We start from the raw sequence: 23,804 nt of genomic DNA on the forward strand, positions 1-23,804 counted from the left end.
ACGGGGGGTGGAGGATGAAGACGGACTCCCTGACCATGAGGAGCTAACAGTCCGGTGGGAGAAACAAAATAGGAAGCAATCTAGGAATTTCACAAATAACACTGGCTATTTATGACATACAATACAAAAGTCTTTGGGGGACCTAACCTAGTCTGGGAGTAACACTTAAACTCTATCAAGGTGAAATATGGTGCAATTACAAAGTCATGGGCACATTTACAGTATTTCCTCCACAACTCTGATCTGGATATGTGAATGCCTGAGTCCCCAAACATGCCAGTAGCTAGTAATGGACTGTGGCAGGGAGAAATCAGCAATGTGTGAGCATTCACCAGCTGCCTCCCTCCCCTCCTTCTATGTTTTGCCTGTTCGGTCTGAGTCCTCTGGGAGCTGCTGGAGTAATGAGGGGGAAGGGTAGAGATGTAAATGACAATGGGAAGTCTAAGAGAGCAAGTCAAGACAGTGGTAAGAGGGTGCCAAAGGAGAAAACGTTGCTAGTGTGAATAGAAAATTTGGGAAAGAGAAAGATTTGGAGGATAGCAGGTGATCTAATGAAGGGAGCCTTGAAAAGGAGATAGGTGATGAGTTTTTTTTAGGGCTGATGATATATTGTTTCTTTCAACCCTTCCTGTATTGGCTGCCTTTGTCACATGACGTTTTAGACACTCCCCCAAAAGGGCAGAATATACTTCAACACCTCTGAATTTGGCATTTGGCCATGCGACTTGCTTGGGCCAAGAGACTGAGATGAATGAAGTGAGCAAGTTCTTGGAGTTAGGATTTAAAGGCTTTCCATCTTTGCCACCATCTAGCCTACAGGTTCCAGAAGGAAATGAGTGACACATGCAGCAGAACCAGTCCAACTGAGTCTTTCCTTGGTCACCCAAAAAACAGATGACCCACAGACATGTGAGCAATAATACATGATTGCTGTTTTACCCTACTGAGTTTTGGGGATGATTGTTACACAGCAATAGCTGACTGATAGGGGGCTTTTACTGTGTCATGCAATGTAATTTCTTCAGTAGCCCTTCTTCATAAGACTTCAGTAGAGAACTGAACTACTAATAGTGTTTTCCAGTTGGTGAATTACTATTTCTTTTGATAGCATCACCACATTGAGGCTGGGCAGAAAGTGGCCCTTGTACAATCCAATTCAGAAATGTTTTATGAGAACAGGCAGCAGTCTGTGATGTTAGAAAGATATTTCACACTCTAAGCATTTGAGTTTGATAAGCATTTCTTATCATTATCCATCTAAAGCTTAGCTATGGAGTTTTCAGAAAACTGATAGTAACTACAGCTCTTTTATGCAATCCTTTGCTTTACTGTCATCTATGACATTCTGTTTAATCTCACATAGCCTAGTTTTCTTACTCTGGTAAATTTTTTTTGTCTACTCTGGTAAAATATTTAAAGAAAATAATAAGCTATTTATCACATATGTGTCAATGCACATTCTAAATCACATTCTCAAATTACAGTATTTTTAACACCAAAGGATTTGGGCCCCATTGTCCTCATTCAGTGTTTTTCAAAGTAAGATTTATGATCAATTGTAACAAAATCATAAAAATCACCTGGGGAATTTGCTGAAACTGCAAATATCGTTTCCGCTTTCTCTTCCCTTAACAAACAATTCTGCTAAAACAATGAGCTGGGACAGAGCAAAACAGGCTTCTGCACCAGCAGCTGAGAGTGAAAGAAGGGGAGTCAAGGTGGCCCAGAGCAGGTATCAGGGACCAGGAGGGCAAGGAGAGTGTCCACACAGGAGTGCTGCCTGGCGTGGTATCAGAGCCTGAACAGGGTGACCAGGATGTCCATGCATGGGGGTGACCTGCACCAAGGTGACAGACCCCGAGCCGGGCAAAGAGGTGTCCTTACAGAGAAGCAGCATGACATGGGGTTTTAAAGCCCATGTGGGGCTTTGGAATGATGGAAATATCTTGTAACTGGTTAGCTGGTGTTTGCAAAATACAGTGAATGTACTAAATGCCACAGAATTAATTCACTTTTGAATGGTTAATTATGTGTATTTCACCTCAAATTTATTTTAAAATATTCTACAAAGGAAGAACATGTATTCTTTTTTTGACACATGTTCTAAACTTAGCACCAGATCTGTTCTGTGTAAACTACATTCTAAGGAGAGTGGAATGAGTTAGGATTGAGGTTTAAGTGACAGAGGGCTTCAGGGTAGCCAGACTCCTGCAGCCAGACTTCCAACTTTGCAACTAACTAGTCTGTGCTGTTAGGAAAGATTTTTCATACTCTAAGCATTTGAGTTGCCATGAGTAAAATCAAGGACAATATCTAACCTCATTCAGGTGTTTTGAGGATTAAAGGAGGTGAGCTACCTCATGCAATTTAGCACAAAGCCTGGGACATAAGTTTTTAGCTCCATTCTAATTATACATGATGTCTTTTTCTCCATCAAATGCTAAGTTGTCCATTATACATTCTGGTCCTAGTTAATAGCTTTTACAAGCACAATAAAGAATACTTCTAACTTTTGTATTTGTAGAGACCACTCTCTATAAGACAGTAGAAAAAGCAATGGCGCAGCTATGGGCCATTTGTGGCCCTAGGTTCTTATTTCTCCCAACCCCAAGGTGTGTAAATTTAGGGAAATCATACCTGAAACCTGGATGTGTCCAATCCTTCAAAGGAGTTGGTGAAAATCAAATGTAATCATATATGTGAACTAGCTCTGAAAACCCTAAAGCACTGGACAAATATTGGGGAGTATTCTTGTGATGAAAAGGCTAGAAGACAAATCCTGCCTGCCACTTTGAGCATTTTAGGGGGAGGGATGATCAAAACAGTGCTATAGAATGCCGGCCAATTGTTATTTCCTTCACTTATTGGGTGCTCTCTTCAATTGAGGCCCTCCCATAAAGATAGAGAACCATTCTAGAATACATACTGACCCCCCCCCCCCCAAAAATGAGCTACTTGATACTGCCAAAGGTGTATAAAATACTACATCCCACCCATTTACTAAACCATGGTCAGTAATGTTTATAAAGTTCTGGTCACTGAAATGTAAGGAGGAAAAAAATCCTGGGTGGCTTATATGGATTTCAGTATGCAATATGTCCAAGACTATCGCTAAAACTTGATTTAACATATTTCCAATATTGATTTGTTATCAATATTCTTGTTAAGAACAAGACATATTAGTTAATTCCAAGGCAGGAAAAGGAGCAATGACAGGCCATGTAAAAACTTTCAAGTGGGCCAAAGACATAGTTCTTCCCTCCAGCAGGCAACTAACAGTATCTCTGCCTCCACAATGTGCATTCTGCCTCCTCCCAGCTGAGCCTAGTGCCTCATGCTCAATTTTCCTGCAATTGGCCCTGGAATCCAGCTTTTTTCCCTTGCAGTCACTCTCTCTTACCATTTGTTGTTGGCTACAAGTCTTGGCTTTCAGACTTCATTGGATTCACTTTTCAAACTTGTTCGTGAGTCACCTTGCCTGGGGACAACTGGCACCCCTAAGCACAAGCTTGGCAGGGAAGGATGAATTAAGCCAACACAATCTCTTATGAAGGAATGAAAATGGACCTAACGGTTATTCTCCAAATCCAGCTATCCCAAAACTAAGGGTAGCCGGAGATGAATACTAAGAGATGGCCATCTGGGGTAGTATTCCTCTGAGTGAGTGTTGCAGGGATCAGAATCCCCTGCAGGACTTAGTAAAAATGCAGATTACTAAACCTAGGCCTACAGAATAAGAGCATCTGAGAATGGAGCCCATAATTCTGAATCTCTGAAAAGCATGATGGTTCTCATATTTTTTGACTTCCCTTTGAGATTGGTTATGATTGAGGAAACTTGCCCCCAAAAGATACAGGGCTGATCTGCTCATGGATATAACCTTGGGTGGTGAGTGAGATTCTGTTTTGTCAAAGGCAGGTACAACCAACAAGAAGGATAAGCAGCAGTCAAGCCATGTTTAGAAAAAAAAAGTGCAGAATTAAACTTTTCTCATTAGCAAGTATATTGTTTAAATACTGTTCACACTATGAATGAAGCAGCTCAAACACTAAGTAGGGGATCAGCTTAAGTTAAAGCAAAGAGAAAATGCTCTATTTTTAGTTACCCCTCTCTATTCTCACTAAGCCAGTCAGATTTATTCTGTGGGGTGGGGATAGGGACTGAAAATATTAAAAATTTTATAGTGTTCAAGGGCAGAGAGGACCAGCCCACTATAAATCGCTGATTTGTCTGTACAGATCAGTTGAATGTCAACCCCACCTTTCTTCTATAGTAAATAGTTTCACCCAAGATTGAGCCAGAACAGTGTTCAGCAAACTCATTAGTCAACAGAGCCAAATATCAACAGTACAACGATTGAAATTTCTTTTGAGAGCCCAATTTTTTAATCTTAAACTATATAGGTAGGTACATTGTTATTAATTAGGGTACTCCTAAGGCTTAGGAAGAGCCACACTCAAGGGGCCAAAAAGCCACATGTGGCTTGCGAGCCGCAGTTTGCCGACCATGGAGCCAGAATAATGTCTCTATCCATTTTATTTTAGGGAACCACAATAGATGTGATTATAGTCTTAATGTATTTTTGCTAGATTTATTTTCTGTAAAAAAAGAACTGTTTAAGGATTATAAGATCTCCAACTTTCTGAACTGCATGAAATGGTGCCTTTGTTGCAAATTTATAATCCCAATATCCCAGTCATGCAAGCATTTGTTCTATTGTGGAAGACTTAGTGCAACTGGTATCTGGGAGTTATACGTGGGAAAAAGCAGATTCCTGGCTCACAGACTTAATGGAGGTGCACATAAGATACAAAACCTCCATGTGCCTTGGGAAAATAGAGACTCAAGTGGAAAACTTTCAGACCAGTTAAAACCATAAAATATAGCTAACATAGAGCTTAACTGTACAGTGGTAGTTTCAACTTCTGTATCAAGAGATAATTTTTTTGCATTTGCTTGGGATTGGCCCACAGCTACAGACATATTGGACAGATGTTTTTAACTCTAAATGCAATGCAGAATTACCTATCATTTCTTTGCTATGCAGATTGAATATTTTGCATGAGCATTCAAAAACGCACGTTTATAGTTTGAACTTCTTATGTTTATTGTTTTCTAGTACCAAAAGTATGTCTACAGATGGAAAATTCAGAGTCTTTGATGATGGGTGGTAAGGAATTACTCAAAAAGATTCAGTTACACACAGACATATTACACATAATGTTGAGAAGGGCCACATTACACAATTATCAAAACATGTACAGGAGCAATCCTCATTTAGGAGATGTGTTTCAGGAATTCCAAATGATCATACTCAGCAGCTGGGCCTATTTGTAAGACTTGGTCAATGGAAAACACTGTCGCTTTTCTCCCCCTTATGGTTTCCCACCCTCGCTATTGCCATATTTGCAAAAGCAGAGTAGCAGGCTGTTTTATTGCTACTGATCCTTATTATCCTCAAATGATGGCAATGAAAGCTGGCAAAGCAATTAAGCAATGTGGCAGCCCATTTTCATGAGTTTACCTTTAAAGACAACCAAGAGAATTTTAGAGACGTGGGTAGAGGGCTTTACAATGCTTTGGAGTATTTATTTTTTAAAGTCAGTGAGTTCCTTGCAATTTAAGGATGCTAATCAATATTGAATTATTTTGAACAATTACAAAGATAACATGTTCTTAGGCAAGGAAAAAATTATGCAGAATACTCTTCTTACAAGGGTGACCAACCTTTTTGGAGTCACTTGATTTTGCCATAACTTGCAACGTTTTCAAAAAACAACAAAGTGCTGTATGAAATTTATTTTTTAATCCCAAAGACTTGGCTTTCTGTTGAGAATTTTGTGCTAAACCTTAACTGCAAATATGTTTAAAATATCAAGTAGGTTTAAACAAACTTTTTAAGATATATGTAGTTTTAGAGCCTTAAAATGTTTTAATAAAGTGTTATTTAGCTAGGTCAGAGCTAATCAAATGTTTTGGATAATGGTTAGTATGTATGCATCTGTGTATACATGCACATTTAAGGATTATAATCTGCCAACTATTCTAGTTTATCTTCAGAGTGATTCAGAAGTCACTCTTTTTTTTTTTATCTTGTAGAACCTTATTATCAAAATCAGTTTTCTGGTAATGAGTCAGTTATAAAATATAGCATACGAGTACCCAATGGGGGAAATTTCCTCTCCTATGGCCTCAACTTATAGAACGGGGAGTACTGGAGCTAGAACTAGAAGAGGTGGTAAATAATGATCTTTTGGGTGCATTCTCATCTGAAGTAAATGCAATATGAAAAATCTAAGCTCTACTTTTGGTAACTATTAATACTCCAAAATTAAAGGGTCCACAGAGATTAGGCCCAAAGTGTGCAGTAGACAGAATGAATGATCATAGTCCAAAATGAGGGACTCTGGCCATGAGACTGCAGAGTCATAATTGACACTTCAGCATTCCTACTGGTACTGCACTATTGATGTACTGTGTTGAAACTCTGTTAACCATTTCCAATTCAGCATTAGGAGGGATTATTTTCTCATGAATACCTATCTCTTAAATTCATAACAGAAAGCAATAAAATACAATGTAGAAAAATTTGCTTTTATAAACTAATTCTGCCAGATTAACAAATTGAACAATATATAATTTCAAGAATCTAAACCTTGTCACATACTACCCACCCAACTCCCCACCACTTACTGAAATAATGTCACATGAATAAAGAAGTCAGAATGTTTCTGGAAAAAAAGTTTCTTTATTTCTATTTATTCATTTATGCAAAAACAGTATTAGCAATATGTAACAGGAACATACTTTTAAGTTTAAAATTAATTTTTCATTTTGAAAGGTTCAGGACTTTGTCTCTTCTTTCTACCTTACCATTTTTAAAATAAGTACTTCAGTCCAATAAAACAGCACACAAATGAAAAGTTTATTTCCTTACTTCAAATCATGTACGTGGCTCTTTAGAATTTAGGTATCATTTACAGTAACCTGGAGATTTAATCACAGAATTATACATGTAAGAATGTCATAGCATACACAAAAGATAGTACAGAGAATTTTAAAAAGGACAAATTTCAGGGTACTTTCAAATTATAAGGAGTAGAAAGCCCTTTTGTGGGATACGTAAGTTAAAAGACTCTTCCCCTTCAGATTCAGAATAAAAATTACTAGGTATTGTAAGATAGCAATGGGCACTGATGATATGGCCCATGGTTGTTGTATTAGATTAGTGATAAAAGGAGTCTTCATGTTTTAGTGAAGGGGCCAATGAAAGAAAGGCCAGGGAGCCATTTTAAACTCATGTTCATGGCAGATCAGATGATGCTGAGACAAGTGTTTCCCTTAAAAAGGTATTACCACATTGCTACATTTCCAAGGCTTAGCCTTCAAACTGCTCATACTTCTACTTCTCATCTTTACATTACCTGTTCTAGGAGCAAACCTTCTGGAAAAATGATGTTACAAACTGGAAAAGCAAGACTGTGGGTACAGCAATAGGGCTTTGGTGCTCTAGTTGTTTGTCACAATATATAATGTCTAATGAGGAGACTAGTAAATCTAGAAATGGATTCTTCACTGAGTATATTCTTGGGATATGCTTACTAAACAACTTTTGTGATTCAGAAACACCAAGACTACTTTGACTCTCTTGGACATGTTTTACTTTAAAAAAGGTAATATAATAGGCTCACAAACAAAAATAAAAATCTGTTTGCTTTTTAACAAATAACTAATCTTTTAATGTTTTTATAAAAACAATTCCTTTCAGATACTCTGATTAACCTTTAAGTGACATAAAAAAGCTTCAGCATTCTTTATTACCAATATTTTGCACAATTTAAGATACGTTTAGCATTTCAAGGGGAAAAAAAAAATTAAAGAAAAAAAGGAGAATGGTAACTCACCAAGAACCTATGTACCTAGTAAAGTTTAGTTTGTCTTGGATTATTTAAAAAAATAGGTCCAGAATTTTAGTTATCTAATTATCATCCCAATCAAATATGGTATCTGTGTGGATTCTAGATAAAAGATAAAATATTTCCAACTAATAAGACCCACTGATTGGACTGTTTGTTCCAATTTTAGTATATGTGCTGCCGAAGCGAGCACTGGACTGTTTGTTTAGAATTGGTTTTACTGGGTTTAGATAAGGAAGACTTCAATAAAGCTAACTATATAATGAGTTCCACTGATTAAAAATGCAGTTTTAAAAACTATGCTTTTGCAGTTAATTTCTAGACAAATCATAAATGTAAAGCACAAAATTGTAAATACTGTACTACTCACAGGTACTTGCTAGAGAAGTGAAACACTTGTATTCAAACTATCAAAATTCTGACCTTTCAAAATAGTAGGTTGGCTAAGACAATTTTTTGAAAATCAGCATTTACTTTTAAACTGTTAAAATGTCAATTTCAATTCTTTAAAAAAAACACCCTTACAGATAAATCTTAAAAGTTGTTCCTTTCAGTCTCAATTATTTTTTACTTTCAACTATGTATTTAACACAGAACCAAATTTCTAAACATCTAATGAAAAACAGTTTCAATGTAAAATAAAACTAGGCAATCTAATACAGCTTGTATAGTCTTAATGTGATTTATCAATACTCAGAATTAAATTTCTATAATAGTGAAAAACTTTCAGTCTCTTCTTAGTATTCAAAACCAGCAACTTCCCACGAGACTAGAAAGTTAGAAGAGAGGATCAAACAGATTTAAGCACTGCCCGACTTCTTCTAAAATGATGCACTCTTTTATCCTAGAAAAGACAGAAACAGTCCTTTTTATTTCATTGAAAATATCCTATTAGCACTATGAACTAAGAGAGTTGTAAAAATTTTGGGTTTAAAAACTATAAATGAGAGAAAAGTGATCCTTTTTGGAAAGTATTCCTGAATTCTGATGACAAATGTATCAATGAACTAGTTTTATTCAACAATTTAATTAAAAAATAAAACTTGGTAAACTCAGAAACAGAGAACTTAGAATCACTACCATTTTATGCAGATTCTTAATTAATGATTTGGCAGTGATGACCCAAAGGTAATTGGTGAAAATATATGCAATTTCAAAAAACACTGGTTTTACTAACAAAAGTGCATTTGGTACAAATTATAGCTTGAGAACAGCACTGCACTTCAATCTGAAATTCCATGCTTTTAGATTAAAAGTAAAAGTTTTGACATATTTAAAAGCATATCTTTCACCTGTGATGAAGATACATCACTCTTTGGGAAATGAAGTAAAAAATTAAAAATATATGCAACTTTTTCCTTTCATTTTATGTTGTGCAGATAGAAGGAATATGAATAAATCAGCAATAACACAATAACACAATAACACATATTAGGGTGTTTTTTTTTTAAACCCTGCCCTTTTCCTAGGGATAAATTCAGTTGTCATATAAAGAAGGGTAACTGGAAATTATTTAATTGTTAACAGGGTAAAATCTTATTTAGGTTAAAGCCCAGAAAAGTGGTTACAAACGGAAGTCTCTTCAAAGATCAGGTAGAATAAGAAAAATTATGGAGAAGCTGAAATTTAGACGAAAGATTGGAATTTACCATGGAAATAGTATATAACCTGCCTCAATGCATTTAAATTCAACATACAATAACATTTAGCCAATCAAAATAGGTCTAAAGGCCAGATAACTGTAGGCTATCAACTTCTGATTTCTGCTTAGTGTTTCTAGCCCAGAGGAGCAAAAAACTCTGGAAGGTTCAAAAACTCTGGAAGCTTTTGTCTAATACCAGCTGAAAACTCAAGTTTAAAGACCATGTTCTGCTTTGCAAAAAAATCGTTTAAGTACTACTTATTCAACCTTCAGAACTTTGGGAAAGGAAAGCTGTGATACAATACCAGTTCTTTCCCTTTAAGTTATACTATGTAGAATGAAACAACAAAAGAACAAATGTCAACTTTAAATGAATATTTACTCCCTGTGGAGAAGATGGTAAGAACTTAATCCTGCTATGGCTCTATTCTTCTGTCCTTAGTATACCCTTCAAAAAAAGGCTTTAAGCTTCATTCTATGTCATTTCATAGATGGAAAAAACTATTCTCTTTCCCTGTTTTAAAACACAAAGCAATGGTTAAGAACTTCCTTTTGAATGTAAAATGGTGTAGTCATTTTTATAATATTCTGGAAGTCCCTTGAAAGGTTAAACATATTACCATTTGACTCAGCAATTGCATTCCTAGGTATATACCCAAGAGAAATAAAAGCATATGTCCACACAATAATTTGTACATAAATGCTGAGAGCATTACTGCCAAAAAGTGGAAACAATGCAAGTCTATTGAGTAATGAATGGGTAAAATGATATATCCATAAATAAAAAGAAATAAAATTCCGATCCATGCTGTAACACTGATGAACCTTTAAAACATTATACTAAGTAAAAGAAGCCAGTGGCAAAAAGCCAAATGTATTATTCTATACTAGAGGCCTGGTGCACGAATTTGTGCACAGGTGGGGTCTCTCGGCCTGGCCAGTGATCGAGGCCAATTGGGTCTGGCCCTCCGGGAGGAGGGACCAATGGGAGGTTGGCTGTAGGAGCTCCTGCGTTGAGTGTCTGCCCTCTGGTGGTCAGTGTGCGTCATATTGACCAGTTGTTAGGTCAACTGGCCAAGTATACACACACATATATGAAATGTCTAGAATAGGCAAATCCTTAATAAAAGTAGGTTAGTGGTTGCTAAGACTAGAAGAGTTGAGGGTAAATGGAGAGTGACTGCTAATAGGTAGGGGGTTTATTTTTGGTGTAACTAAAATATTCTAAAAGTGATTATGGTCATGGCTTGCAAATATACTAAAAAGTACTGAACTATACACTTTAAAGGAGTGAATTGTATTATATTCAATAAACATGTTATTAAAAAAAAACAACAAAAACGCCCCTTTACTAAGCACATACAATATTATTCCCTCACTGGAGTGAACAGTTAGTTCCTTTCCATATTCACAGACTCAGAACTAAAGAGATTTTAGAGACCTTTAGTCTTGTGTCTTCTCATTTTAGACTTATAAAAACTGGAGCCTTAACAAAATTTATATGACTTGTCCAAGGTGATAAATAGAACCAGAATCAGAAACCAGACTTCTTTAAATTCAAACACCCATGTTCTCTTCCACTCCACCAACTCTCAATCAACTTCCATTTCTTTCTACTCAGCTTTTTATTGCTTCACTTTACCTCTTTGTCCCCTACGGAGTTCAAGTATGTCATCTGAGTGATCAATTTCTTTGCTCTCTTTAGTCCAATATGCATGTACTCTTAAGTTCTGTTTTCTGTATCTAAAAACGTTTCTATTTCATCAAGTTAATATTCCCTTTCAACTCTCTTTTTTCACAAACTCTTTTAATTGTAAGCTTCTGCTAAAGGTTTGTCCCCTAAGAACAAACTATACTACATCAAGGTTTGAGCAACATAAAATGCATTACCTGGTAAAACTCACTCACAGTGGTTTACTGGGTTACAATCAAATGCAAGAGTTCAATTAAATGTTCTATATAATCTCAAAATGTATATACCACAGGAAAAAAAGATGCTTTGTGGTTGACAAATGTGCTTTTTTATCCTGTGTGCTATTCCTTTCATACCTTGAAGTAGTCATCTTGAGTAACAACAGAGTTTCTCAGTCTGTTCTCTGGATTAAACAGACAAGATACCACCGTCTGTATGCTTCGATCCACAGATTTCTGAAACACAGACGTTTTCTGTAATCTAAAGACTATTCCTTTTACTTACTGTTAACAAGCCCTTTTTATATAAAGTTTAATGAATAAATACACTTATTTCTAAAGAATTCTTAGGGAATTCGTAATTCTTAACCACATAGAATGTCACTTAGAATGTAACTTTCCTACCGAATTCAAGAAATATTTAGAACCTTAGTGATAGAGTACTGATTTTAAAGGCTCAATTTAGTAAAACCCTAAGATATTAGCTTAAGGCTCTTTAATTTTTCCTATTAGATAAGAAATAGTGAACTCCAACATTTCTAGAAAAAAATACCCAGGATAAAAACCTGATATTATAATTATACTTTGAGCTATTTTAATACTGTTTCCAAATTTCAAATCATATATCAAATCAGGGAATTTCTTCGCACTATATAGTTCAGTAGTTCTTGACCTTTTTTTTCCACTGAAAAACACTTGGACAAAGTTCACATACTACAATGAAAATTCTCCACTGTTACCATATTCCCACCCATTCAATTAAACATAAGATAATTCAAAAGTGAGAACACTGTTACTATAGGAATCTGCTGTAATGATTAAAAAAAAACTGTCTACTTCAATATTTTAATTATTATTAGTGACTCCACCACTCCTGAAAACTACCATGTATAATGCTATAGAAAGAATACCATAAATAACTGCATGTTACTATTTAGCTAAGTAAATGTTTAAATTGGTAAAAAAAAAAAAACCAAAAAAACCACACACACACACACACACACACACAAAAACACAACAAAGAACAAACATGTAGGTATAATTCGTACTAATTCCTCTTTTGCAGAATAGGAGGCTTGAGGAAACTTGCCATTGCATTCTGTTAAGTCATGTTAATACAATACTTATTAAAGTATGGTTTTAAAAAAGAATAAAAATGAAATTGGAACTGAGGAAAAGAACTACTAAATTAGAAATTATATTTATATACTAAAAGTTTTGGTGTGCCTGGAATTTCATCAACTTTAACATAAACTGACATATTATCAATTACTCAAGCTTTTTAATTTATGACTCCCATATTTAAATTTGGGAAAAGATGCTCACTTCTCAAAGGGCCATTATTAAAACTTGAAAAAATAAATATAAAAATATTAATAAAATTGTATGTTTGCCTTTTGTGGGCCATTTCCAGAGGATGGAAGAGTAGCTTCATGAACCGAGCATTCGCTTGTCAAAATTTCAGCTCCTGAATCAACTTCATTACAGTGGTAGTTAACAGCTGCATAAACCTGCATTTAAAATGATAAAAGTATAATTAAAGGGATGTACATTAGACACATTTCTGAACAACCTATTCTTCAAAATGGTGAGATGATATTGAAAGTTTAAATGTGCGTCATGCTGAAGTTCAATTACATTACCACAGAAACTTTATTTTAAACTGAAGCTGAAATGCAATAATAAGGCAATCTTTTATTTTGAAATGTCTTTTAAGCCTCAACACAATCAGAATTGGAAGTGCTCTAAAAAAAAAAGAAACTTCAAATTATAGGGAATGGACATTTCCCAGCATCTGAGAATTTTAACTCATATTATATCCTTCAAATATCCAGTCCTGATGAAAGACAGAAGGTAATAAAGATTTAGGTATTTTAGAGGTAGCACTTTTTAAATTCCCTTTCTTATATAACATACAGCATATTACAGAAAAAAAATATTACTTTGTTTCTCTTCAACAGACATTTTTATAGGTAGGAAACTAGAAGCAGATTCAATACTAATTCTAAATCCATAGAATTAGCATTATCATAGGTATTAATACTACGTTTCTTGGGTTGTATATTCTATCAGTAACGAATTAAACAACTGTTGTATGCATGTGGCCATTGTTTAAGCAAAAACAAGCTGAGAAACAAAAAGCAGTTTCTCCCAGGGAGTATACATTTGAGTTGACAAGAAATTAATAAACCATAACACATAATGTAAAAGGGCAATTAAACATGTTTCAAGGCATACATGATATGGCAAAAGCTCAAAAAATATATTAATAGTTAAACAAAAAAATACTTAAGAACAGGAAGTATATATTTGGCTAATTCACCTTACCGGAGGTATAACATAACTCCTTTGTTCCCCAGTAGACCATTGTGGTGGCATCTTAAAAAAAAAAAAGGAAATATTTAAATATTCATACACTTTTCACAAAAGTATCAGATAGACAATGTTGGGGTATTTGTCATGCTGGCTTCTTGAACTTTGTATAATAAAAGAAACAGAATGAAAGAAAGTAGTACTTTATGTTTCTAATACCTGAGGATTTTATTATTACTTTCATATATAAACTCTACCTTTTCCTCAATTTTTTGAGATTGGCATTCAGGAAAACTCAAAGATAGTATTCTTTGAATTTATTACCATAGATATATGACCATGGATCATAGATATAGTCATATCTAGGAACAGAGAAATTCAGAGAACTACTACTATCTTGTAGTAGCTAGCTAAAATAAACACTACCAAATATAACTGGAAGTCAATGTTCTAAGAATTGAGTAATAATTTTATTTCAATCTCTTCCCTGGTAAAAGTTTTAAGTCAGCCTGGGTGTTTCAGCTATTTGATAGTAAAGATGAGGAATACATAAAGGGGACACCAAATTTTGCAAGACAATACAAGAAAAAAATTACTGCTAAGTAGATTCCTGTCAAAATATCATTCCCTTATTCCTAATAATACAGGAGATTTAATTCAAAGTTTTTCTTAAATTTTAGGCATACTCAACTAATTTAAATGAAAAAACTATTTATATAAATAAAGGCCTCAATAATATTCCAAAGTAAATCATTTGTTCCCTCTTAAATTACCTGATAATTATAAACAGGCAGCTGATATCCGGTGATGACCTGAACTGGTGAAGTTGGATAAGGAGGATATGCCTGAAAATAAAAGTTTCAGAAAGAATGTAAAGAAGGAATATTTTCCCCAAAGAACAAATATATGAAAATGAAGAAATCTTAATTATTTTTCTATATGCAGTGCAGGACCCTATTTGAGGACTGGCTTCATAAAGAAAAAAATATTCTCTAGGAGGAAAGGGTAAATAAGGGAAGTGACTGATTTTGCCAGCTTATGTTTATATCATTTGTATATTTATCACCACTCAGAAGTTCTTTCTTACACTGGTGACAAGACTTTATTAGGATAGATTTCTGTGTTAAAGTTATATTAATACATCTATTTCTCTGTAAAAATACTTTTAGGTAGTTTTGTATTTCTTTGACAATATCATGGGGGTAATGTGTAGTCAATGTATAGTCTTTCTACAAACTTATAGCTCTTTTTGTATTTTACTTCTAAAATTTAAGGGCAATATACAACCCAAAATGGGAAAGAGGCAGTAAAATATACTACATCTTTCAATAAATATTACTGATTAAAAACTTCTAGGTAGTAGTATATATGAATATAGCCAGAATAAGTAATAACACAATAAATGTTAGGAACAAGTGGTTTTTTTCTTCTAGCCATGTTTAGGACAAGAAAAATAAAAAATATACACTACACTTCAGGTAGATAGAAAATGTAAACAAAGGAGAGACACTGCAGTACTATTTATTATTCTGTTTCTTTTATGCAAATAAAATGTCTTTTAAACTGAAAAAAAGAAAATGAAGAAAATAAACACTATCATCAATAGGAGATAGTAAATATTCCACATACCACTTCAAATATTGAAGTAACCAACCAGGACCAAATTGTATGCCAGATTTATAGTTTACAAGTACAGTTAAGTCATCAGAAACCTATCCATTCTAGAACCAGAATATATCCAGAAGTCAGCAATCTTTATGGGGAGGCATCTAGACATTGCAAATAAGGAATAACTAGACAAATGGCTAACCTTAGAGAGGAATAAACAAGGCAGACTCATGAGAAAATCTGCCTTCATATATTTTATGAGTTATTATATAAGGCAAAAAAAAGGAAAAGACATGTTCTTTGTGGCTACAGAGGTCAGTTTCAAGATAAAGGTTTACAAACTATATAGAAGCAGATTTTAGCTTAGAATAAGGAATAACTAAGAATGACAGACTTACAAAAATAGATTTCCTGTAGCCTTAAATATTCAAACAGAAACACTGTTATCACTTATTATGGAAATTGCGTATGTAATTCCACAGGGGATAAGAAGTGAGACTAGCTTACTTGTAAGGTACTCCCATCCATAAGATTTCCAATACGAATAAAATGAAAAAACAAAACAAAAAAAATCACAGGAACGTAGGTATTTCTTACCTGAACATACTGAGTTATAGGATTCATCATGGTTGAAGGCTGCATGTAAGTTTCAGCATTTGGATTACTCCAGACACTCTGAAACTGTGGTGGAGGAGGAGGATTAAAAACCAAAGGACGTGGCTGCACATGATAAGCACCTTTGTAAAGAATAAAAAGAAAACAAAGCCTATTTTTAGTTCTCTGAAAAGCTACACGTGTCAACAAGAAAAATTCCTTTCTTTACTCACATAAATTTTGCTTCCTGATTGCAGGGCCCAGTTTCAGCTTTTTACCATGGAAATTTATCTGTGACTGAAAATAGTAACAAAAGTAGAATCAATTTTGAAGTCTTTACTTCCAAGACTTTCATAAACATCCTAAATGTTCTAAAAATGTCTTCTATCAGAGAAGATCAGTGGTAAGAACATAGTAAATAAAAAAAATTTATCCGAACCTTACCATCACTACTCAGTGTCAAGAGGTGTCATGGAATTTGATCAAAACCTTTACATTCTGTCTCTAGTTCATGAAGCTAGATGCCCAATCAAAAACAAATAGGTTCTCACAAGTTATGTAAGATTACTCAAGTTCGGATTTCAAAAAAGAAGTATATCTATCTCTGTATTTTATATTTTTATTAATTTCAGAGAGTAAGGTGGAGGGAGAGAAAGATAGAAACATCAATGATGACAATCATTGATCAGCTGCCTCCTGCCCACCCCACACTGAGGATTGAGCCCACAATCTAGGCATATGCCCTGACAGGGAATCACTGTGACCTTTTGGTTCATAGGTCAGTGCTCAACCACTGAGCCATGCTGGCTGGGCTCTATCTCTATATTTTATATGACTGAATATGTATCTGGGACTCAAGTAATATTAAACATTGCATCCAAAATCTAATTAAAAGATTTTCCCATAAGACTACTTACTTCTACTATCTTCTGCACATCCACATCATTATAAAATGAAACAAATCCATAGCTAGAAAGGCAGATAAATGAAGTATAAAATCATCACCATAACTGAATGTTTTAAAACTTCTAGTATTCTATGAAATAATTAACAAAAGTGATAATAATAAAGTATGAAGAATACACAGATAAATATTTTTAAGATGTACATGATATTCTATAAATATTACTGCTTTTTTTTCCTTACAATTAAAGTAGTGTGAGAACCTTATTCATTAACAGGAAATTCCCATCTAGAAACCTAAATATAATTTACTGTCTATGGCAAAAAGGTTAAAATTTAAAATATGGTGAAATGTGCAAAGAAAACAATTCTTCAATAAAATTAATTAATCCACTTAAGTTAAATAAATAAAGATGGGAAATATTTAAATGCAAATACTAGGAAAACGATTAAATGAAAGAGCTGGCAGCAAACTTTTATCTCCATGAAAGAAAATAACAAAGCAACGAACTTCATTTATACAAGTACGTATAAAATACCAGTTTTGAGTTCTGCCTCTAGTAATCTACAAACTAGTTCATATGTTGTATTTTATATTTCATACTCAGCATATGTTTTACTTACCCTTTGGATACACCAGTTCGATCCGTGATTATCTTCACTTCTTTTACTGAACCATATCTAGCAAAGAAACTTCTAATTTCAGCTTCATCCATCTATAGAAAAGAATTTGACTTTAAGAGTAAATATTCAGCATTCGAAAATTTCAATTATACTATAAAAGAAGATTTGATGATGTGGAAGAACTATTTCACCCAAGTATCCTCAAACTACCTGTAGCTTTTTGTCAAAGATACTTTCAGTCCCCATAGGTTAAACACAAAACTAGTTCCAATACTGCATGAAGTACAAAATCCTTATGTTTGCAATAAGCACAAAAATCCCATGATTCCTAAGACATATTTTGAAATAAATTAAATATGAATACAATACCCTAACATCAATTCCACCAACAAAAACGGTGTTTGGCATGATTTTGCCTTCAGGTAAAACATAGCCTTGGCTGGTCGTAGATGATGAGGACTGGGTGCTGGCCTCTCTGGAGATGGCTGACTTTGGAGTCTCAGAATTTGTAGCAGACTGTAATTTGGTAAACAGATATAGAGATATTACCAGTAGATATACAGGCAACCATACAATGTGAACTATAATTTTTTAAAGTATAAAACATTTTCATATAAATTATTTTCATTTTAAATTAGTTATCAATATAGCTTAGTTCAGGCTCAGGTGTAATCACAGCGATCAGCATGAAATATTAACAAAAGGGTATATAGTACTTACTTAACCTTAGTGTTGCTCATTGCCATTTCTTATGGTAGAATACTGATTTTATATTGAGTTTGTGAAAATACTATGTGAACTGGTAAAAAATAATTAGCAAATTCAGGTTTGTAAAAAATAAATTTATTAAAATTATCCTATTCTATGCCAATAAGCAAATTTTCATTTTATAAGTAACTTATTAAAAAGTATGATAAATTTTTTAAAAGATAAAATTTTAAAAGCTGCATAAGAAAGAAAACAAAAATTTAGATTTAAAATAATTTCTAGTCTTATTTTTCTATTCACCAAAATTAACATGGATTTTATAATTAGATCTAGAGGCCTGGTGCATGAAATTCGTGCATGGATAGGGTCCCAAGGCCTGGCCGGGGATCAGGGCTGATTGGAGTCTTCCTTCCCCCAGCTGCTGGCTGCTGGCCAGTGCCTTCCTTCATTCCACACCACACCCTGGTGATCAGTGCTTGTCATAGTGAGCAGTCTAACTCCTGGTCGGTCGAACTCCCGCGGGGACAATTTGCATATCAGCCTTTTATTATATAGGATACTCCTTGTGTTAGTATGCTTGCTTACTTTGGAAAGGACCACAAAAACATTACGTGCTCACATATAGCTCCTAATAAAAAAGGGCTTATCATCCTTTATCCCTAATGCTAAGATGTTCAAAGCATCTTTTGAAATAACATTATCAGTCTTACTGATAATTTTAATTTTCACAGTGGGATGCTAGATATATACCATCTTTATTTTCAGAAAAAGAGACCCACATATGAAACTCATTGTTTTCCTGGATTCTGGTCAGAACTCTGTCTTTAGTCTTCCCACACTAAGGTTAATGTAAATTTCTCTGAAGCAGAATTTATTGGTAATATATTCTGGAAAGGTAGTATAGCATAATGAAACAAAAATTGATTTAGTCAGGAGATGTAGGTTTCATGTCCCTTAGTAGGTTATAAGCCACTTACTTTGCAGCAGTTTATTGCTGGGAAAATTACTTGGAGAATGAGATGAAATAACATCTGTGAATTCATTTTGAAAAGAGTATGCCAATATAAGTTACTGAATTTTCAATAGTTAAAAAAGTTTACTTCCTGGTTTTACTACTGACTTACTAATTTTGTATATACTGTATTAATTAACAACTAATTTGAATCGGAACTTCAAGAAATTGTTTTATGGTACATCTGCCTATTTGAAATTCTTTTATAAAATGCTTATTGATTATAAGAGCTAAGTACAAAAGGCAGGAAAAGAGAGATAAAACTATTACACTTCTGTTTATGGAGGAAAACAAGGACAAAAGATTCTACAAACTGCTATACTAATTAGAGATGAAACAAAAATTGTCAAATCACACATTTCGAGTATTTTGGCTTTTCTGTATTAATTAGTGCTTATGATTGTTATTTTGGGCTTCTATTTGAATACTTAATTCTTTCTTTTAACTATGATATGGTGACGTTTCATGACAATTAGGTGGAGAGAGTAATCTATTTCTAAACTTTTCCCATTATAAAACATAAACATTGCAATTTTTTTATAATTTTAGTTTTTTTCTAAATGGGACTTTATTATAGAAGCCATATATATTGAATTGTTGAGAACCTGACTAGATTTCTCTCACTATTGGATAGACAATTTACCAACCCCTTTCAATCAGAATTCAAAATTCCAAAACACAAATAATACAGTGGTTCTGTAATTCCTATCAACTTTCTTTTCTCTTTCCCAATTTCCCCTTCATTTGTGGATGAACTTTGGATACCCTTTAATTTAATAACTATTTACAATATTATTTGTCTGTCAATCTTACAGAAGGATATTTTTTTAATTATATACACCTCCTGCATGCCCCACACTGAGGATCAAGCCCACAATCTGGGCATGTGCCCTAACTGGGAATCGAACTGGACCTTCTGGTTCATAGGTCAATGCTCAACTACTGAGCCATGCGCCGGCATGGCAGAAGGATGCTTTTTTAATTCACAGGTATAACAACAGGCCATAAAACTGTGCCATATTATAAGGGGTCATATTAATGTATTGATTCTCTACCAGGGGAGATTTTGCAGGATAGGGGCATTTTTGGTTGCCACAACTGAGTGCTGCTAGATTGAGGCCAGGGACACAATAAACATTTATAATGCAAAAGGCTGCCCACCACAACAAAGAATTAACTAGCCCCACATTTTAATAGGGTCATTTTTGAGAAACACCATGATAGTGTTGCCAGAACTGAAGAGAAACAGTTCTAATTCTCATATTCTATTTATAAAAGTAAAATGGGTATTTGAAACAACTAACAGTGATTTGGGAAAAAGAGAAAAAACCCATTAGATATTATAGGAAGTTTGGCTTGGAGTTGGGTGTACAGATTGGCTGCCTGCTTAATTGGGATATTAAATATAAAATTCATCAAATTATTTTTACCAGTTGTCATAATGCCTTAAATTAAGGCACCATCATGTCCTAGTCCTTAGCCAGCAGGTGGCGCTCAAAGCTAACAAAGTAAGCAAAGTACTCCATTTTAACAAGACTGAACAACAAGGATTTTAAAACTCCTACTGTGTGTATTTATATATAACTAGAGGCCCAGTGCACGAATTCGTGCTCCGGTGGGGTTCCTTGGGCTGGCCTGCGGGGATTGGGCCGAAACCAGCAGTCCGACATCCTCTGAGGGGGTCCCGGATTGTGAGAGGGCACAGGCCAGGCTGAGGGACCCCACCGGTGCACAAACATGCAACCGGGCCTCTAGTATGCATATAAAATCTTTGGTTAATCTCTTCCCGCCCTCCTGCCTTCCCCTTCCCTCTGAGATTTATCAGTCCATTCCATGTTTCCATGCCTGTGTGATGAGCGTCTGCCCCCTGGTGGTCAGTGAGTGTCACAGCTACTGGTCGAATGTTCGAATGTTTTGACACTTAGCATATTAGCCTTTTATATATATAGACTGTAATTTATATATACAATATCCATAACCAACAGGAAACCTTTAGTTACTTTTAAACTATTGCCAAAAATACTCCACAGTAAAGCAAAAAGATTAGTGCTAAAGTATCAATCTTAACCATCAATAGTATGCAGAAAATAAATTACATGTAAATTATATGTAAGAAGTAATTATTTTTCTTAATTACTGAAATGAACAATGCTGAGATATTAAATAGGGTTGAACTTGGCCATCATATATAAAATTTTCATCACTTCTATTTATAGTATATATTTCCTGTAATAGTTAGTTGGATAACCAAATGACAATGATAACTAAAAGCTGAAATAAACATTGGTAATAAAACTCCTGGGATGTCAGCTCTTTAACAATATTATTTCATTCAATTACTACATGCAGGCAAACTAAGCTCTATATACACTGACCCAAAAAAAAGTCTACAATTTGTATGCATCAGTTATATCCATAGAAGAAGCTAAAAAGGAGAAAAGCAAAAACTAAGGAAATAGACAATCAGAATAAAACCTTTAAAAAAAAAGTCAAAGAATAAAGTATTGGGGGAAAAAATCCAAAACAATAAACAATCCTGACAAAGCTAAGCAAGAAAAAGGACAAGAAAGCAAAAAGACACATTAGTTGTAAAAAGGAGGCTATGACCACAGATTACAAGAAAATGCTATTATATGCTCTATGGGAGTAAATTTGGAAATCTTGATGAAAAGGCTAACTTTCTAGAGAAACAAATTTTTTAAAAAATCTTAAGAAATGATTCCTAGGTTAGTTTCACTGGGAGTTTGTTTTTTCAAAATGTAAAGAGATCATTTGTGTGTATAGATGGGGATAGGAAGGGCACCAAGACAGAAACAGTGGTAAATAAAAGAGGAAGTAGAAGAGAAAGAAAATTCAGTTTTCATAAAATAAAACTTTTTGGAGGAAAAAAAAAGAGTACTTCTCAATTCATTTTACAAAATTACCACCATCTCAATAACAAAACTTAATTAAAATGGTCCACTCCTGCCCCCAACAAAGATGTGAAATTCAAACAATATATAAAAATATATAATTAAGTACAATTTATATTGGAAATGCAAGGATGGTTCATTCTTAGGAAAGCTATTATTGCAATTCACCAATGAAAAAATATTTGATAAAATACAGCATTCCTTTTTAAATTTTTAAAAAACCCAAGTACAATAGAAACAGAAGAATCTTATTTGCTATCAATCTAATTATAAGTCATCATCAGGCTTAACGTGAAACATTATATACTGATTTCCTTTGAAATTAGGAATAAGGGCACTTTCCTTATGGCCACTAAATTTTTCTAGTCTATAATGACAAAGGGTTAATATTAATATAGAGTTCTCATAGATCATTAAGATAAGGAAAAATATCCAAGTAGAAAGGTAAATTAAGAATTTATATTTTAAAAGTTAATGACAAACTTCAATTTAACTAATAATAAACAAGCACATCAACATGGTGAAGTATTTTCCAGCTACCAGATAGGCAACTTAAATGGAGAATAGGTCACTCTACGCACCATCAATGGGAATATATACTAGTACATATTTTATCAAGAGTCACTTGGAAAGATGTGCAACTTAAAATTGTTATAAAATGGGCAAAACATACCCTGTGATTCCACTCCTGGCAATTTATTTCAAGGAATTAACAGAATAAGCATGTCAAAACATTTACACAGAAATTCTCATTATAGTATTGTTTTTTATAGTATTATTTTAATATTAAAAAAATTATTCATTATAAGGGAATTTGCTAAAACAAGTAATACAGTCTTATACTCTAACATTATAAGTTCAAAATTATTTTAAACTTATCTTTGGAAATAACATCCACTATATTAAGTGAAAGATGCAAGTTGTAAAATAGGATTATATATAGTATGGTACAACTTTTGTCAAATAAAATTTACCTATTTATATGCAATACATGCACTGGAAGGGCATAGACATAAAAATTTTAACGGGTTTTGGGACTAAGATGGACCTCTATTTTCTTATATTGATTACTTTCAAATGAGATAATGTTACTTTTATGATCAGAAAAAAGCCAATAACCTATTAGCGTTGTCCTCCTTTTCCTCTAAAAATAGAGAAATGGTTGTAAATAACTTACAGTAACGCATAGTGATTATTAAATATGAATTACGTTACAAATAACTTACATATAATTATAAATTTTTATTCCAACATTTATACTCATGAAAGTTGTATATAAATTTCCTTCCTCTGCCTCTTAAAATAGAGAGAATAACAATTATTATACTACCAGTAACGACTCATGATATTTAATGCACTTGCGGCTTAGTGGTTGGTCAGCAGTGTTCACAGAGTTCTACCTTGTGGTGGGGCGGAATCAACTCCATCTATTTACCAAGACTCACGTCCGTGTACAACCCGCAGAATATGACTGTGCGTACACTTGGTTTAAAGCTCCTGGTTTATCTAGAGACGAAAACTGTCCCCAAGAGTAAACATTTTTGAACTTCCCACATTTCCAGTCCCTCGGAAGCAAAGGCAGCTCTCTCTACCGGGGAGCGGAAATGCCGCCCCCTGAGGCCCGGCCCCGCCCTTCGCCCTTCGCAGCGCCTCCGCCTCCG

General features: G+C 34.2%; 1 protein-coding gene across 1 annotated transcript in view; it reads right to left on the reverse strand.

The window, feature by feature from the left end:
• Positions 1 to 8,121: 8,121 nt before the first annotated feature.
• The window catches only part of DAZL (deleted in azoospermia-like), a 16,514-nt gene continuing 831 nt past the window's right edge, over positions 8,122 to 23,804 (reverse strand). The window contains exons 2-11 of the mRNA XM_014537602.1: positions 17,881 to 18,027; positions 17,512 to 17,603; positions 16,902 to 16,953; positions 16,218 to 16,281; positions 15,988 to 16,127; positions 14,556 to 14,627; positions 13,798 to 13,848; positions 12,864 to 12,980; positions 11,608 to 11,706; positions 8,122 to 8,760 (exon numbers count right to left, since the gene is read on the reverse strand). Coding sequence (XP_014393088.1) covers positions 8,707 to 8,760; positions 11,608 to 11,706; positions 12,864 to 12,980; positions 13,798 to 13,848; positions 14,556 to 14,627; positions 15,988 to 16,127; positions 16,218 to 16,281; positions 16,902 to 16,953; positions 17,512 to 17,603; positions 17,881 to 18,027 — 888 coding nt within the window. The 3' untranslated portion in view covers positions 8,122 to 8,706. The remainder of the gene's footprint in view (positions 8,761 to 11,607; positions 11,707 to 12,863; positions 12,981 to 13,797; positions 13,849 to 14,555; positions 14,628 to 15,987; positions 16,128 to 16,217; positions 16,282 to 16,901; positions 16,954 to 17,511; positions 17,604 to 17,880; positions 18,028 to 23,804) is intronic.

This window comes from Myotis brandtii, unplaced genomic scaffold, assembly GCF_000412655.1.
Source record: "Myotis brandtii unplaced genomic scaffold, ASM41265v1 scaffold18, whole genome shotgun sequence".
Classification (NCBI taxonomy): domain Eukaryota; kingdom Metazoa; phylum Chordata; class Mammalia; order Chiroptera; family Vespertilionidae; genus Myotis; species Myotis brandtii.